This window comes from Eleginops maclovinus, chromosome 17 (genome assembly GCF_036324505.1).
Source record: "Eleginops maclovinus isolate JMC-PN-2008 ecotype Puerto Natales chromosome 17, JC_Emac_rtc_rv5, whole genome shotgun sequence".
NCBI lineage: Eukaryota > Metazoa > Chordata > Actinopteri > Perciformes > Eleginopidae > Eleginops > Eleginops maclovinus.
Window position 1 is genome coordinate 16,072,471 of NC_086365.1, and position 19,388 is coordinate 16,091,858.

A 19,388-nucleotide genomic window follows, 5' to 3' on the forward strand; every position below is an offset into this window, starting at 1 on the left:
AAATGAACTGTAATTATTTTAACAATCATACTAAAGTCTATGTGAGCATTACAGTGTGTAAGTACTGCACTGTGTTTAAAATAAATAGCATTATGCCTGTGAATATATACTTCTCACACACACACACACCTAAATGCTCTCTGCTCATTAAGCTTCTTTCATTCCCAGATGTGTTGTTGTTGTAAAGATGTATATGTGACGTATTCTGTCATCTCTGTATGGTTGTAATATATTCTGCACATGTAAAGAAAGATAAATATTATCCCTTGTATTCCAGTGTGGCTGTTTTCTGTTCTCACACACACACACACACACACACACACACACACACACACACACACACACACACACACACACACACACACACACACACACACACACACACACACACACACACACACACACACACACACACACACACACACACACACACACACACACACACACACACACACACACACACACACACACACACACACACACACTTAAAGGCAGGAAGGGAAATATACGTCCTTAGAGAGGCGGGGGTCAACACGTTGGTGCAAACTGATTTATTACGAGTTAAGATCTGGATTTTCTTGATGTTTCAGACATGTTGTTGTGCATTTCACTCCTGTATTAGTGCATGTTCTGTTTGACTGGAGAGTCCCCACCAGATAATTAACTCCGTGATTAAACTCCTAATAATCTCATAACGCTTTGGAATGGGAACAAGTTCATGTAGAGGAAATGTCACCGCTCTTTAGTTTATACAACGAGCGATACTAGAGCCAGCACAATGGTAAAAACTGAAGTATCTTTAATTATTAACTGGATTTCTTTACCATGTGGTGCATGTACATACACCTGTTTTAAATCACGTTCACTCTGAACCATTTAAGCGTCCCTATTCTGCTTTTTGGGGTTTTCCCTTTCCTGTAGTTTGTTCTAAAGGTTTTAGTGCATTAGTAGTAAATGGTCTGCAAAAGCTGAAATCCCAAAGTTCAGGAACATAGTGACATCACTATGGAACACTCAAACTCCTATTGGCTAGAAATCCAACACTTTGTACATGATAGGCTAAGGGGCGGGACAACTCTAAGCGGTTGACCAACCAAACAGAGCCGGCCAGCTAACCAATCAGAGCAGACCTGGCTCTGGTTTCAGACAGAGGGTGAAAAGAGGAGCTTTTTGATTGAGTCGAGTCTCTTCTCTAGCTCTGTTTCCCGTCTCCAGCCCTTTTTGAAATATCCATCTTCTGCTAAATCCTCCGCTCTGTTAGCCAGCCAGTTCTCTATCGGCTGTTTGCAGTTTCTTTTAACAGTGTTTTCAATGGAAATGACGCCATGAGTTCTTTGAGAGTGAACCAGAACAGTAAAGTGGAGAGACTGAAGATCAACACTGAGCTGAAACTCCTGTTGAAGCCGCGGGGAGTCGCTGATTCAGCTGATGACTCTCTGCGGGTTAATCACTAGCAGAGAGCTGTGAGATTCTTTTCCTAGAAAAACACTTATTTTGTACTCACGGCGGAAAGCAGGAGAACAAACACGTCTCCCATCAGCATGCAGAGCAGCAGCAGCAGCAGATACAGATCTCCTCATTTACTGTCTGATTATTCTCTCTTCTCAGTCTGTGGCGCTGCGACTCCGCCTCTCTGGCCTCTGTTCGGCTGAAATGAAAAGAGAAAATAAGATGAGTTAGTTCTGCAATCACACATTTCATCCTGATTGAGCTCCTAACAGCAAAAAGGTAGAACCTGTGGGGTAAATCAAACACCCCGCTGAACCTGAACACCGTTTCCTATCAGTTTGAAGCACCTAGTGTACAAGTGGCTTTTGAGAAATCACTGCACGGCGGTGGCAATCAAAGTTACAGAACGAACTCTCCGTGAAGTGACGGCTGGGTGATTGAATGTCTCCGGTTACTTTACATTCAGGAGTAAAACACCTCGGTGTTCATGTGCAATTCAGAGATCCAATCTGCAGTGTGTGGCACTGCGAGGGATGGAATAATGGACTAATACATCTGATAAGAAGAAGGCCGCTCGCAGATCTTCGCCAAAGTCATTTTCATGAGTGGAAACCAATGTTCCCGTCCGCCCAGTACTTCACAGCCGCTGCAGAGTTGAATGGGTCCGTCCTTTACGTCACTCTACCAGTAAGTTTCATACAAATTGAGGCAGAAGTTTTCCCTTTATCCTCCTGATAGACAGACCAAGCAGAAAACATGGGCTCTTTGACGGAGAGAATAAACAAAGTAAATCCTCGTTCCCACCACAAATACTGAGTACTGCAAAAACTGTAGAAGAAGCAGGAGAGATGTCAGATTCTTTGGAAACTCTCAGCTATCCATTACCCTTTTTCCAATGCAATGAGGTTCGTTATAGCTCTCTGCTGTGGATAGACTGGTTTGCGGTTCGTTCAACTTGAAACCACCTCATAACCAGTTTGTTTTTCACTCCCCAGAGTCAGAGAAGAGCTGCATCAAAGAACGCCATCACTATTTACATCTCTGCACTTTTTTTCAGAGCTTTGCTAACGATGCTATTAAACCTACAAAGCGAGATCAAATTGCAAGCATCACTTCACCAACTTCATACTCTCCATGACGTGCTTAATTTTTGCCGATATGGTTCAGTTTGCCGACTGCTGGTGTTCACATGCAGGTCCTGTCACAGCAGTAGCGTCTCCTTATGCATATTTCAGCATAACAGTCTTTTTTTTTTAATTACCAATGATTAGCAACAAAGCGCAGTAAAAAAAGGATTGCATTCAGTTAAGTTCTCCTGTATTACGTGGATGATGTCACCATAGCCATCAAAGCCTGTGTGATTATCACAACAAGACTTAAAGCCAACAAACTAGTATTACTTTGGGTACTTTTCATGGCAAAAGCACATGTAATTCTCGCCTCCAGCTGGACGCATGCACCTCTTGGATAACGGTGATGGCCAAGCAACTATTTGGTGTTGAGTTGAACCACTTTTTGGGACAGAGTCAACTAAACTGTAGAAGAAACACCCAACAATCAGGCATCGACTCCAAACCGTCCCTGGGCGTGAGGGTAACCACCTAACGGAAGTCCAACAGGTTCCCCGCGTCCTTGTCTAATCCTCTGACTGCAGAACCACATCATTACCCCCCCACTGGACATGTGTTTTGTCTCATTTCTTTGGTGTAAACGTAACCAGCAGAACACATGACACTGACACACAGCAGACTGTGCAGGACACTGACCTCGGGGGGGAATACAGCTTCACTAATGTAACTCATGACGTGAAACAGCTGAGGGGAGAAACACTCAAATCTGCTCTGAAATGAAACCCAGAGACCCCCTGCTGTCCCTGACTCTCAAACGTGAACCAGCTCAGGGAGTAAGGGTGTCAAGAGTTGGCAAATATCGTAAGAAGTACGGCGCCTTATTACATTCCCAGGTTGAAGGTGATAATGACCAGGAATGGTAAGCCGCACTGAGAGGCTAAAATAATCACTCCTTAAGAGACGAAAAGATCATGTAAAGGTGTTTGGGAGCCTGAAGGGTTTTTGTAATATTTAGAGAGCATCAGAATACTTTATCTCAGGGGAAATCAAGGGGTTTACAGAAAGTGGCTCGACAAAATTAAGCCCGCCCACTTTCCGGTGTAAATCCTGCATCAGAGCGAAGCTGTAAATAATAGTTCATGTCTTAAAGCTGCTGAGTCATATATCGCACCTCAAACAACAAATAAATCCAGAGCTCCTGTTTCTTTACTTCCTCTCCAGAAAAAAGGAGAGTAAAAGAAAGGATCAGAAATCTCAGTCTCAGTGTCAGCCTGCTGCCTGCCACTCGTCCCCCGGCAGACCCACCGGACATCCATCCCCTATTTATTCTCCGTAAGCTGTCTCTGCCGTCTGACCAGACATCTGACCCCATCTCCATATCTCTGGACTCATTAAACCCTTTCTGACCAACAGAGATGTTGTTTCCTGGCATCACTTCAACATTTTACGGGGAAAATCTGCATTTTGGTTTGAGGGCGCACGCTGACAGTGAGTCAGTTTAGATAAAACTCTAATAGTGTAATATCAATCAAAACTATAATAAACATCAACACAGTGTTTGGGAATCCAAAACACCCTCTGCATAGACAACTTACATGTACTCTTGATGTTTTCTGGGGATCACCAAGTCTAAAACAAAGGTTTGAATGGAAAAAGGTAAATAATTCAAACCCTTGACCTCCATTTGGTAAGTAGAACAGCTGAACCTTCTCTTTATATAGTATATGTACACAGTATGTCTGCATGCACAGTTTATAAACTAAAATAACAGCACATTTGAGGAGCTTTTACGTTTCTTTTCCATTGGTGTTATTTTTGTAGTCCTATGTGTTGTTGTCAGTTTATCAAAAAGGGGCTGAACATTTTTTGCATCCTGCAGTGAATCAATCTCAAAGTACTTCAAATTCAAATGACTTTATACAGAGTTTATCCACATGTAGTTTTCCATTTTTCTCCCTCACAGTGATTGTTTGGCCTTCTGTGTGTTCCTGCAGGATCTATAAATCACACACATTGTCCACAGGGATGCAGATTTATCAAAGTGCTGAATGCAGGAAACTTAGAAAGGGAAGTGCATTGTTAAAGCACAGGAAGTGTGGATGAATGTGGCTTTAGGACGGAGCAGCTTTCATCATTAAAGCTCTCGGGTGGAGCTCCATCCTGTGCCGGGGTTTAAGTGGACACTATCTGCCTATACATCACCAGCAGACTCATTTACCCTCAGTCAGTCCATCTGTGCATTTGTCCATCTGCGCATTACTGATACTGAACCTCCTCTCAGTCACCTGCTTACACCAGACCTAAAGAAGCGAAGGCTCCGTTAGCAAGAGGGATTTTACCATACTTTTACTTCAATTAAAACAATAGAACAAGTCAAAGTTGTACTGTAGTATTTCCTTTTTATGTTACTTTATACCTCTACTTCATTGACTACACAATTCTTCTTTTTTGGGGGCAACCAGTGCTTTTAGTATAGTGCAGTTTAGAAACGGAGAGACAGAGGGGAAGACGCGCGGCAAGGGCACTCAGGTTGGATTCGAACCTGGGTCCACCGCATGGGGGATCAAACCTTTTACTTTTACTATATAAAACTTATTTTTCACCTATTCATTTACTCCTCAGCTCAGCTTTCAAATAAACGATCTCTAGATGTCTCGTATTTTCAAATAGGGCACTTCCACTGTTTGTGTGTACGTGCCATATGCGTATGTGTGTGTGTGTGTGTGTGTGTGTGTGTGTGTGTGTGTGTGTGCATTCAGGAAGTGATTTCACTATCGCAGACCTCGCAGACCCCAGGGACAAACAAAAGGTTAGTAAGGGCGACAACAACAACTCCATCCATCCTGTGTTCAATGTAAGGTCACAACAACACATGTGGAGAATTTAATGTGCAAGTCCAATTACATGTGGCTCATTGCATTTACCTTTTAATGCAGAATCTTGTATCATGTTCTCTTAATTGACTCGTTATAACTGGCAAAAAAAGAGAAATACTGATTAATAACCCTTTACTAAAGCTCTAGGGACCAGTTATAAGTTATTTAATGTAGAAAACGTCTTGTTGATCACTAAAAATGACTTTAAGAGGAGCCGTATCCTGCTCACTGACACGCTACAGTAAAGGGAAACCCCCAAAAACCTAATAGGGCCCCTTTAATAATACAGCCGTTATTTTGTCTGTGCCACTGCTATAGTTTATGGAGCTATGCATCAAAAGATATTGATTCCCACTTAAAGTGGGCTAAAACTCCTATGCAATGCTCAAAATTCAGCCAAAATATGTTATTCTTTTAGGTCTTAAATACTATAAACATGAACAAAACCTTATCAGATTTGCCCCGGTCTCCAAAGCACTGACCCTGCCGGAGTTAGTATGGCTTAAAAAAGCAATTTAAGCACATAAGTCATAATTAAACGGTGTAGATGTGTATCTGAGACATGCCTCGGGGATGTGCCCACAGCTATAAACTGAGATACATGAGAGGCCTGTAAAAGCAGGCACTCAGTTATATATGAAGGGAATTAAAACGCCAGGAAGAATCAAAGGAAGCACTATTTCTCACATCTGTGAGCCTACGTGATGTGTTGCGTGTCACTTTGAGTTTACATGACGAGGGTATGTACAGCACGAGTGTCGGGGGGGGGATAATGAGAAGCAGCAGCAGCCCGACACTGAACCCTTCGACTCAAAAACATGAAACATGTTTTACCTCCACCGACGTTTTCTGACCCGTCGCGGGAGGTTTAGGGTTTCCGTGAAAGCGCTGATAAGACGCCGGCTCTGGAGACTTTCTGCCCCTGTTTGGGTTTTATATTTAATCTGAAAACATTCCAGGTTATTCAAAGGTACTGCAGTGTTTGAGTTAAAGGGGCGGCAAAGACTCAGACATAGCGTGCAGCTCAACATGGACACAGAAACAGAGTGAGCCCAGGAATAATAGAAACATAAACACGGACGTGAAAACTGGACAAGAATAAAACATTATATCGTGTTAAAAATATGAGCTCTGTTTAATATATTCAGATATTGTTCTGCTTTTTTATGTTTTTCACAGCTTTGTAATTATAGAGAAGTGGGAATTAACATTTATTCAAGACGAAAACAAACAAAGACGTTTTATTTTTTCAATTTTTCTAAATAAAATAAAACATATATGTTAGAAATATTACATTTATGAAAAAGAGTTGTTTTTTATTGATATTATTTTTGAGTTTCTTTGACTTTGAAACTGTTTCTGTATTAAAAAGGCATACGATAAGGCTTATTCGTTTTCTTGTATAATATTTAATACAAGATTTAAGTATTTGGGAGAAGATCTGCTTTATATTATTTAACTGCACTTCCCTACATTTATCTGACGTCTTCAGATATCCACATTTAAATAGGTTGATCATTTATTAAGAATATAATGTGAGTCAAAGCATTCAGACTGTCACGTTAGCCTCATGCTAGCCTTATAGAGAAAGCATTAAATCCCCCAAAACAGAAATCCAAAGCCTCTTCATCATCACTATGTCTCCCTCGGATGCTCGGTACACATTGCTTGTTCATGTTATCACAAAGCATCTATCAGGGTTTTTTCTCCTGCTTTTTTCCATCAGTGCAAATGAGTACAGCAGGAAGAGATCTAATCAAGGCTCAGACTAAAGATGTCTGCTATTATAATTATTCATTATACCTGTACCTTCACGGCTATAACGTCACCAAATATCTGCTGTGTAAGACACAATACAAACCATCGGAGGGGAAACACGGAGAGGGAAGACGATGCAGATTTTAACCACCGCCAAACGCCCGCCTCGTGCATCAGCTTGTGGGTCAGCGGGTGGAAAATCCAGTCCAGATAAACCAATAAATAGCAATCAGGTTCTCATTTATCACCGGCTGCAACCGCAACCTTATCTGACAGTAACTACAAACAGTGCGCTGGAGAGATGCCCACATAATGTGATCAGCACACACTGATCCGTCAGACGCTTCCTGTGTGGGCGCTTCACTCAGGACCTCCGTCAACAGCTCCAGCGTTTTCAGGAGGTCACAGCACAAAATACTAATTGTGTTTGATTGGAAAATATATCCAGATATGAGGCATCTGGTCAGAGAACGCAAGAAAAACTACATGTATTGGGTTTGAGAGAAGATGGCTCAAAAGTAATGGATAAACGTTGGAAATAGTTGGCTGAAAGTAAACAATAAACACTCTAAATAGTGGGCTTAAAGTGGATAAATGGTTAGCTTAGCTTTAATTACTAATGAGCTGCTGCTGGCCACGCCCCTCTGAGAAGTGACTGGTTTAAAAAAACACCATGGTGCTCTAGGAGGAGATTCAGGTGATCAGGTGACCTTAAAAACAAAAAGGAAACCTAAATACAACTTTGAAATTGGTAAATATGTGGGTCGATGGAAACGTATTTTAAGGCATTGGAATCGTTAGCTGAAAGTTATTGATGTATAAAATATTATGCCAAAAGTAGGTATTCATTAAAGGATCAAATTTGAAATAGCTATAAGCTTCTGTTAATGGTTGAAATGGGCTAAAAGTAATGCAATAAATGTTTGAAACTTCCAAAATCTGACACTTTTACAACTACAAAGTGTCAAGGGCACCACCCGGCCCAGAAGGTGAACTGGGACCTCTCCAAGTACCACTCCACACTCCATATTAAGCTCTGAAATACACTTATGTCTTGTAGTTAATAACATCAGGTTTAAAACCAGTAAATTAAACGTTATGAAGATGAGAGTGAGGAGGTGGACTTCAGTTTATGTGAGGGGGCTGCTGGGTTCATGTAGAGAAATCTCTAAACCATTAAAAATCCCAGCAGATATTCATCAGAGTTCATCGTTCCTATAACAACTCCAGGTAAATAACACAAACACTACACAGATGTTGAAAAACTGAAATATTTGGCTTTATATTCCCTGACAAATACAGTGGGGCAAAAAAGTATTTAGTCAGCCACCAATTGTGCAAGTTCTCCCATTTAAAAAGATGAGAGAGGCCTGCAATTTTTATCATAGGTATACCTCAACTATGAGAGACAAAATTAGAAAAATAAATCCAGAAAATCACATTGTAGGATTTTTAATGAATTTATTTCAAATGGTTGTGGAAAATAAGTATTTGGTCAATAACAAAAGTTCATCTCAATACTTTGTTATATACCCTTTGTTGGCAATAACAGAGGTCAAACGTTTTCTGTAAGTCTTCACAAGGTTTTCACACACTGTTGCTGGTATTTTGGCCCATTCCTCCATGCAGATCTCCTCTAAAGCAGTGATGTTTTGGGGCTGTCGCTGGGCAACACAGACTTTCAACTCCCTCCAAAGATTTTCTATGGGGTTGAGATCTGGAGACTGGCTAGGCCACTCCAGGACCTTGAAATGCTTTTTACGAAGCCACTCCTTCGTTGCCCTGGCGGTGTGTTTGGGATCATTGTCATGCTGAAAGACCCAGCCACGCTTCATCTTCAGTGCCCTTGCTGATGGAAGGAGGTTTTCACTCAAAATCTCACGATACATGGCCCCATTCATTCTTTCCTTTCCACGGATCAGTCGTCCTGGTCCCTTTGCAGAAAAACAGCCCCAAAGCATGATGTTTCCACCCCATGCTTCACAGTAGGTATGGTGTTCTTTGGATGCAACTCTGCATTCTTTCTCCTCCAAACACGACGAGTTGAGTTTTTACCAAAAAGTCCTATTTTGGTTTCATCTGACCATATGACATTCTCCCAATCCTCTTCTGGATCATCCAAATGCCCTCTAGCAAACTTCAGACGGGCCTGGACATGTACTGGCTTAAGCAGGGGGACACGTCTGGAACTGCAGGATTTAAGTCCCTGGCGGCGTAGTGTGTTACTGATGGTAGCCTCTGTTACTTTGGTCCCAGCTCTCTGCAGGTCATTCACTAGGTCCCCCCGTGTGGTTCTGGGATTTTTGCTCACCGTTCTTGTGATCATTTTGACCCCACGGGGTGAGATCTTGCGTGGAGCCCCAGATCGAGGGAGATTAGCAGTGGTCTTGTATGTCTTCCATTTTCTAATAATTGCTCCCACAGTTGATTTCTTCACACCAAGCTGCTTACCTATTGCAGATTCAGTTTTCCCAGCCTGGTGCAGGTCTACAATTGTGTCTCTGGTCTCCTTTGACAGCTCTTTGGTCTTGGCCATAGTGGAGTTTGGAGTATGACTGTTTGAGGTTGTGGACAGGTGTCTTTTATACTGATAACGAGTTCAAAAAGGTGCCATTAATACAGGTAACGAGTGGAGGACAGAGGAGCCTCTTAAAGAAGAAGTTACAGGTCTGTGAGAGCCAGAAATCTTGCTTGTTTGTAGGTGACCAAATACTTATTTTACCGAGGAATTTACCAATTAATTCATTTAAAATCCTACAATGTGATTTCCTGGATTTTTTTTCTCATTTTGTCTCTCATAGTTGAAGTGTACCTATGATAAAAATTACAGGCCTCTCTCATCTTTTTAAATGGGAGAACTTGCACAATTGGTGGCTGACTAAATACTTGTTTGCCCCACTGTAGTGCACACGCCACGAGTGTATCAGGGAAGATTATAAAATACGGATGTGTTTAAGACAACATGTTCCCTCCATGAAACCTGAGCAGTAAGGGATGGACTTCATGTAACTTTCCAGAGGAAGCAGGACATAAACAACGGCATAAAAATGTGCAGGTGCATTGTGGGACATGCGAGCGATGCTTTATCAGCCTAATGGGTTTTTCCAAAAGAGATATCGCTGGGTTTTCATGCTAACAGACAGACAGAGATGCACCTCTTTGCTTGTTGTTTTTACGCTAAACTCAACTAAATGAAATATGTTTTCGATAACAAGACTCTCAACAATCCATGGGATCAGTAAGTGTTAAATAAAGTTGATTAAATAATATTTACTTTGAGAACTTGAAGCTCAAGCGTTCAGAATTGAAGGAAAAAAGGTAATAGAAAGCAGAGATCTCAAATAAAACGCAGGGTTAGTGCAATAAATGGATTCCAGGTTAATTTAAAACCCCTAACAACTAGTAAAAAGTATTATAGGTACACCTGGGCGCGATAATACAAAAGCACAATGTAAAGAGCAAAGGCCCCAGGACTGCGTAACAGCATGGAAGGAGTGCACTGCGATTACTGAGTATGAAAAATATGTATAAAAATGAAAGAAAATTAAATGAAATTATGTTACAGCTGTAAAAAGTTAAATACAGTTTACTTAATTATCTTTCATTCATATTTAATTTTAATAGTTCAACAAATGCAGAGTAGAGGAGAAACTTGTGAATTTCCCACAGGAAACAACAAAGTATTATCTTAATTTATGCATCATAATTCTTTTGACTATACTTTCTAATATTAATGTGGATTTGCAAAATAAAAAAATGTATTAAATACAAGTAGTGGAGTTAAATGTGCAACATTTGCACCCAAAATGCAGTGTAGTAGAAGTATGAAGCTTTAGGAAATGGAAATACTTAAGTAAGTACTTCATTACATGTATGGAGTTAGTGTCCAACACTGGCTTCTGCCTCCATCCCAGTACAAAGGAGGAATTCTACCTGCGTTTCGATTAAATCCAGCAAAATGTGCACACTGAGTGTATTTTTCCCACAGAATAATCCACTGACTTCACTGTGGAAAGCTTTCATGTGGAACAATGCTCAGCCGGAGGTTAAAATGTGAAAACAGTTCACAGAGAGGGCTGCAGTTTGTTATTTTCCAAGCCTCTGATCACCACAGGGGGGAGAGTGTGTGGATACACCCCTGAAAATACAGAGAAACGCCAAACACTGCCCTATAGTGGTTATCTGATGGAACTGTAGCTCTGCATGAGCACCTATGTATGGTACGGGCCAGATGAGCAGGATTAATGATGCTTAGGAAACAAAAACACATGCTTACTTAATGTTTGTATATAGAATATATGGGTGCATTATTAATCATAACTATTTAAAAACAGCCACTACTTACAATCCTGTAATACATCCTTTCTCTATGAAGGTTATAATATTCAGTTCTTCTTAAAAACAGTTTTAAAAATGGTGTTAATTTAATATCACAGTCATTTTAAAGGCTGCAGTTTCTGGTGCTGTTGAATTCAACTGTAATCCAAATGTTTCTATGAAGTAATTTAATGTGCATTTAATGTGCACACTGTGTGAGTAAATGTCCTTATTTACATCCCACCACAGGATTTGATTTTGTATCATGTGACTTTGAGCTTTGTGCTGTGAAATATAAAATCATTTGGGGGGGAAAAGGAGGAAAACACCTACTTTAGACGGATTAAAAACATACCTGATTTCCGGTTGCTGGCAGTTTGGGTAACATTAGCAATATTAGCCCAGTTTCTCCTTGTTCTCCTGTTGTTCCATGTCAGTAAACCCTCTTAGACTGATCTTGAACTCCCTTTCCTGTCCAAGTACCATAATTTCCCGCATAAAAACACACTTTTAGCTGAAATAAAAACGTGTTTCCGTCTTCAAGCTAGCAGTTAGTCTGACAAGCTAACCGTTAGCCACCGACTCCTATACAAATCGGATTATTTTAAGCAGAAAATCGGTTTAGAACATTACCCAGCGGCTTTTTATCAGCAACGTGATACATCTTAAATTGTCCTGCTAAAAAATACACTTTTAAACGTGTTTTGTCAAAGATAATCCACATTGTTTATACTAGCCGCAGCTACATTCCAGATAAAAAAAACAAACGCTAACGTCCGTCATCTAACGACCAATGAGAACATGAGTGGCTGGGGAGACAGCCAATCAGATGGCGATTGTAACCGCGAGTTGACTCCTCGTGGTATCAGATTTTCCCGCTCCTTTTCATAACCAATAAAATATACATTATATTTAATCAAATTATTTAAAAATGGGTAGTAAAAGCAGCAAAAGAGGATTCTCAATGTCATTTACTATTATTATTATTATTATTATTATTATTTTAATATTAAAAAAGTATAACCATCTACTGGTGGGAAATAACTAAGTAGCTACATTTTCATAAAGCTTAAATTAGAAATAAAATATATTAAATCCTCAGCACTAAATTGTATTTTCATGAATGTATTAGTACGCATTACTGAGCCATATGATAAAAAATAAATAAACACGACACCAGAAACCCAAAATAAAAGTCATTTAATTGTCCTTTGAATACAAAATACACGCATTTAAAAGCACGTTTCTCCTCGGGTTTTATTGAGAAGGAGCAAAACACTCACTGGGATTTGTGATTACTAATTAGTAAAGACTTTTAAGTGAATTTCAAGACAAACAAATATTTGAGAACAAATCTGGACACTGGGAAATAAGCTATTACAATCCTTACTTAAAAAAATATGACCAGTTCCCTTCATCCCTTTCACAAGAAAAAACAGTCCAATTTTATTTCGAAAACACTGATATAAAAACACCAAACACCAGTGTGTGTGTGTGTGTGTGTGTGTGTGTGTGTGTGTGTGTGTGTGTGTGTGTGTGTGTGTTTGTGTTAGTCCTCCATGTTGAAGTCGTACGGCTGGAAGTCGTCCCTCAGCTGTTTACAGCTCTCCTCTTCTTCCTCTCGGCTCTGCTTACACTCCCTCCAGTCGGCACGAGTCGGGATGTTCAGCAACACCTCGCTCGCCAGCACCTCCCTACACACACACACACACACACACACACGGATACATTATAGAACACAGACAGATAAATAGAACACACACAGGCTGATAAGACTGGAGTATAGGGCAGATAAAGCTAGTAGTAGTAAAACCCGACAGTGGTACCTCCCAAACTGCAGAGGGAAATGTTTCTGGATCCGGTAGTAGAGTTTCTCCCCCTGTGTCCAGCTCCACGTAGAAGTACGGAATCCCTGGAGGAGCAATCTGAACACACACACACACACAGACACACACACACACACACACAATAAATTATTCTGAAAATGAGACAAAAACTTGACATTAAAAACACTCTCCTGCAGAGTGTGTGTGTGTGTGTGTGTGTGTGTGTGTGTGTCTGTCTGTCTGTGTGTCTGTGTGTGTGTGTGTGTGTGTGTGTGTGTGTGTGTACCTGTTTGAGGTCGGTGTGTTGGGGGATCTCCATCAGCTCCATCTGTTGTTCCTGAGCTTGGACCATGAACGCCTCCTTGATGTCCTCCGTGGTGCAGCGGTCCAGAGGAACAGGCACCACCTAAACAACAACAACAACAACAACAACAACAACATGTGTTTATAACATGTGATGAGGGTTAGGGTTCATGCACATCTGCTTTTACACAGTATTGAAAAAAACAAATGTGTGTGGATTAAAAGGTACAGAGTCACCTACAGCATGTGTTGATTATTTATAAATATAAGACATTATTTTTAATGGTATTTTTTAAAGTAGCATAAAATGCTAAAAAATATTGAAGCACTAAAACAGTCTTCTGTAATTTATTTGCATTTGAATATTTTATTAATATGTATTTATTTTTGTATATATTTTATTTTTTCTTAAATTGTGTGAATTGTTTTAATGTTTTCATTTTATTTGTATTTATTTATTTTAATATTCATATATTTTTTAACACTTTGATTCTTTTTTAATATTAAGATTTTATTTATATTTTTTCTTACATTTAATTACTTATGTTTTTTATTTAATTATTTTTTTTACATTTTGATTATTATTTTAATATTTAGATTTATTTTATGTTTTTATTTTTTAGTTTTAATGACAAAGGCGCAGTAAAATTCAGTGACGGTGTTTCTACCTGCAGCTGGAGGTGCTGGCTCTTGTAGTTCCTCTCGAACAGGACACAGCGGGCTCCTCTGCTCTTGTAGAAGCTCTTCAGCGCCTCCTTATATTTCTCCATCTCCTCCACCACCTCTGAGCTCAGCTCCACCACAGACTGGTAGTGTCCGATGGGGAGGATCAGCATGTGGAGGGGGGTCAGGCTGCCTTTAGCCAGCGCCAGGTAACACTGCACAGAACACCGAGAAAATCCGTCAACATCACATCCCTGCAGCTCCACGACACTTACAGTACTGTCTTTGCATTTTAATTTATGTCTTACACTTCATATAGTTGAATATATATTAGTTTACTATATTTCATTTAAAATGTGCAGCTTTAAAAATAAATAAATAACCAATCGAAGTTTTGGAAAACGTCAATCAATTTAATGTCAAATTTGAGACAGACTTCACAATATTCATCCAGATATTTTCATACACTTTACCAAACACTGTGCTTTCTGCACTTTGTTATAAACTCACGTGCGTCCCGATGCTGATGACCAGGTGTTTCTCCACCTGAGGACTGGCCAGACAGAACCAGCATGGCCCGGTGGGCTGAGCTGCACACAACGACAGAAAAGAGACTCTTAGGTCATTCAAAACTCACCTTTTCACGCACTCTTATTCCACCTTATTTACTTTTGTTGTTATTTTTCTTTTCTTTACTTGCTTGTGAAGCGCTTTGAGCACCAGGAAAAGCACTTACCATGTATTATTATTATTATCAACCTTTTACAAACAAATGTTCTTAAAAACCTTAATAAACTAATAGCAAAGCACATTTTATTTATTGATATTATTTAGAGTACAGTTTGGCACAGAGGAAATAGACATACATGTTTCGTGTTTGTATCTGACTCACTGACTCCCTGTCCCACAGCAGGGGGCTGTGTTTAAACCATCATCTGTTTTGCTTCTATGACCATAAACAGCTGTGATCTACCTGAACCCTACATGTCTGATATTAATAAATAAAAGTGTCTCCTCTCTGTACTCACGGTGTCTGCGCTGCTGTTTGTTGTCCCCCCTGTCTCTCTGGAAGTCTCCTCGTCCGTCTCCGTCTCGCTTCCTGCCGCGGCCTCTGAAGCCCCCCCCCTGCTTCGTGCTCAGGTCAAAGAAGAACTGGCTGGTTGGCTCCTGAAGGGTAGAGATTTTCAAAATAAAATGCATCACACGGTCAGACAAAGCACATTAAATGTATTTGAAAATGATTTTTAGATGAGTATTTTAACTAGTTTTTATGAAAGTACAAGTGGCTTTTTTTAGTTTGTATGTATCCCACCTTTCAGGCAATTCAAAAGGTTTTGAAAAAAAGGTAAGAAAAATGCATCTTTAAGGAGTAAGAGTTACAGCTTTATATCTGAACTAATGAGAACATGTGTTAGCATGTTAGCATGCTGTACCTCTTCTTCTGTGGTGTTGAAGCTCGGCCTCTGTTTGCCCGGCTTGTCTTTACTAGAGAATCTGTACGGGTTCTCCGTCACGTCCTGAGGCTGCTTCACCAGCTCAGAGGCCTCCATCGCCTTCATCGGGGTGATGTTGAAGGCGTACAGATACTGCACACACACACACACACACACACACACGCACACACACACACACACACACACACACACACACACACACACACACACACACACACACACACACACACAAACACACACATTCTGTTACATTTATCATGTTTTTGTTTATATTTTGGCAATTTAGCGCCGTTCAAAGTTAGCCGAAATAGCATTTAGCAGCTCCTGTTTGAAGACAAATATCACTGGATACGTTTGATACTGATACACACACACACACACACACACACACACACACACACACACACACACACACACACACACACACACACACACACACACACACACACACACACACACACACACACACACACACACACACACACACACACACACACACACACACACACACACACACACACACACACACACACACACACACACACACACACACACCCCACCCCCTTACTAATAATATTTTATGAATTGTCAGGAGACTTTGAGTGCTATGAAAGGCACCTCAAAAAAATGTACTATCATCCTCACCTTCTTCTTGGCGGGGTTGTTGACGCTGGCCAGGGCGATGAAGCGACTGACGTGCTGAGCGTTCTCCTGCAGAACTACATGATTCCTGAAACACACACACACACAGAACTCAGGTGTCAGCAAGGATTCAGCAGAACCGTGTTGTTGCGTGATAATGAACAGGTACTCGCCCCCCCCGCCCCCCCCGGCCCCCCCCCCCAGGTGAGCAGGTTACCTGTATGGCAGCCTCTCATAGTGAGCTCCCTCCAGAGCAGCAAAGTGGTATCTGGGCTTCAGGTGGTCTGCGAGGTTTGCTACAGAACCGCTGCCACAGAACTTGGTGTTCACTTCCTGCAACACAGGAGGACAGCAGGGGGTTATGGGTAATTATTTAACCTCTGAAACAGCTGACAACACAACTTCACTACAAACTACATCATGGCTCTACATTAAGGGCCTTTTACCGGGGTGTTTCCGTAGTGCCAGACCCCCCGGGGCCACTGGGATGTCAGCAGGATGTCCACACCTCTGAACTTGGAGCTGCCGGTCAGCGGGGCCACAAGGGCCGACAGGTCTTTGGAGGTGAAGCAGTGAGCGGGGGCCGGGTCCTGCAGAGCCTCCCGCCCGCTGACGTAGGCGATCTGTAGTCCGGAGACACCCGTGAACACACCACGACGACCTGAAACACACACACACACACACACACACACACACACACACACACACACACACACACACACACACCTTTAACTCAGGGAAGAGGAGAACAAATTCTGACAACCTGTTCCTCCAAACAATCTAAAGTTTGGTACCAGCTGACACTATGAAATCCAAACACCCCTAGAGATGAACTGGTCCTTCAGTGTTTCCCACGGGCTTCCCCTGGTTGTTTCTCTAAGTCTCACCCAGGTACGTGATGTTGTTGGCCAGCTCTTCACCGTCGGCGCTGGGGAAACTCTTCACAGTTTCCTGGCTCGCTGCTCCCAGGATGTAGGTGTGGATCGGAGCTGGGGAGGGAAAGAGAGGAGGCTTTACTTTTAAAAAAAGGACATTATATTCCTGTTTTTATGAACGGGAGGATATCACTCTTTGTGGTTATGATTAACTTTAACAAATATCTGCCCGGTGATAAGAGGATAATGAAGCAGCGGAAACTCTAAAAAAGTGGTTTGTAATATCAAATATTTTATTCATAACCGTCTAAGGTTTTTAAATAAATGTGGTGGAGTGAAAAGTACACTATTTCCCTGAGAGATGTAGAGGAGAAGAAGGGCAAAGGAACATAAAGACAGGTATTTATCCAGGCGTTCGCACCTTTTTTAGCTCCAGTTTTGTACTGCTGCCACTCTGCTTGGGCCTCTGGTGTCGTCCCAAAGAACTCCCCGACACAGAGCAGCAGCTGAGGGACAAAAGCACCAAACATGAGAATCAAAAAACACAACGTTTGTGACTTTAAAACTGAAATCTCTCTTTGACTCACATCAAACTGTCCCGCCTTCTTCTGGATGGCCTGGACCCGATTAAACAGAGCAGTCAGCCGTCCTTCAACGTCTCCACACGCCAGGCTGCAACACACACATCAACACTTTAATATGTCTTTACAGCAAATACACAACATGGGATATACACAGGAAGAACATTTATTCAACATGAAGTCACTTTGTTTTTCAAAAGCAAACAGAAAACTTGAATAAATAGCATTTCAGACCGCAAAAAACCCCAAATGCAGCCAAAAACTCAACTATATTTACCACCAAACTACTTCTTTTTACAGTATGATGGTGTCTTAAATATTGGTAACCAAGTAAAGTAAGACATTAAACACAAAGTTTTGAATTCAGCTGACATTACATGACCAATACCTGCTTATTTTAATCAATAACAAGTGAAAAAAAAGAAACGGATCCAGTTGAAACTCAATATTGAGGTAAAATCCGATTTAAAATCTCTTATAATTCAGGTATTTTTTTCGGAGTTTATGTATGCCGATTTCTTAAGTAGACATTAATGATATCGTTTAATGCATTTATGTCAAGTTTTATGATGTTTAAATGTTTACCAATGAGTAAAACGCTTAAATTATACACATTTTGTATGAGATTTGACTCATTTCGTGACAAATTTATACAAACTTAGTATTCAATTGAAAAGGTTGACAGACTAAAGTTTACAAATAAACAAATAAACCATTAACAGCAAAGAAAATCGTTATATATTCATGATAAATCGATAATAAGACCCTAGAAATCGACATAAACAGCCCCTCTGTCACATCATGGTTCAGAGGAAAAAACACCAAATACTCAACAAAAGAGACGAGACGTCATTAGAGTCACTGTTAAGTATTCATAAAGATAAACTCACACTTTCACTGGTTTTTCAGCCATGCTTTTCCTCAATATTCAATGAAAAAGAGCAAAACAGTTGGCAAATGTGTGATTTTGGATTTATGCTGCTCCAACGTTTGGTCCGTCGCTAAAAGGGTCCGATCGGAATAAGAGCAGAACCATTCATTCTTTAGAAAACACGTCTTTTTTACAACAACATCTCATTTTTGGTAAGACATAAAATATAAGAATGTTTAATAAGGGTAGTTTAGATGCATAATTAGCAACATTAAGGTAATACAAAAACGATAAGTGAGATTGTTACCCGGACAACTGTTTAGAGCGCTCACAGTGGTTGCCAGATTTGTTTTTACACGCACATTACTCGCACACAAATCAAGATCCACTTACTTTCTTCTCTTGTTACAATACTTACAACCACATTTTAAACTTAAATGATATGCTTATTTTTTAATATAATTATGATGCTTTTGTCTTCAAACTAAAATGAGCTGAATAAGTACCAGAGGTGGGAGAAGTACTCAGATCTTGTACTTGAGTAAAGTAGAAGTAGGAATACTCTGTCACAGTAAAAGTCCTGCATTCAAAATGTTCCTCCAGTAAAAGTAGAAGTACCAGAGTGTAGGAATACTCTGTCACAGTAGAAGTATTCTAAATGTTCCTCCAGTGAAAGTAGAAAGTACTCTCCTCTAAATGTACT

The 19,388-nt window shown here is 40.6% G+C and overlaps 1 protein-coding gene and 1 long non-coding RNA gene across 2 annotated transcripts in view; both read right to left on the bottom strand.

The window, feature by feature from the left end:
* Positions 1-12,226, bottom strand: part of LOC134878861 (uncharacterized) — a 38,109-nt gene extending 25,883 nt beyond the window's left edge. Inside the window, exons 1-2 of the long non-coding RNA XR_010167745.1 lie at positions 11,826-12,226; positions 1,505-1,648 (exon numbers count right to left, since the gene is read on the bottom strand). This is a non-coding gene — a long non-coding RNA (uncharacterized LOC134878861). The remainder of the gene's footprint in view (positions 1-1,504; positions 1,649-11,825) is intronic.
* A 425-nt stretch (positions 12,227-12,651) lies between these two features.
* cwf19l1 (CWF19 like cell cycle control factor 1) lies at positions 12,652-18,870 on the bottom strand. The gene is given in 15 exon segments (XM_063905687.1): positions 12,652-13,164; positions 13,297-13,349; positions 13,351-13,395; positions 13,583-13,702; positions 14,268-14,477; positions 14,773-14,852; positions 15,291-15,429; positions 15,696-15,848; positions 16,362-16,446; positions 16,576-16,691; positions 16,805-17,019; positions 17,246-17,347; positions 17,655-17,739; positions 17,821-17,905; positions 18,705-18,870. Coding segments are annotated over 15 exon segments (1,656 nt in total). The 5' UTR covers positions 18,728-18,870; the 3' UTR covers positions 12,652-13,019.
* Between the last annotated feature and the right edge of the window lie 518 nt (positions 18,871-19,388).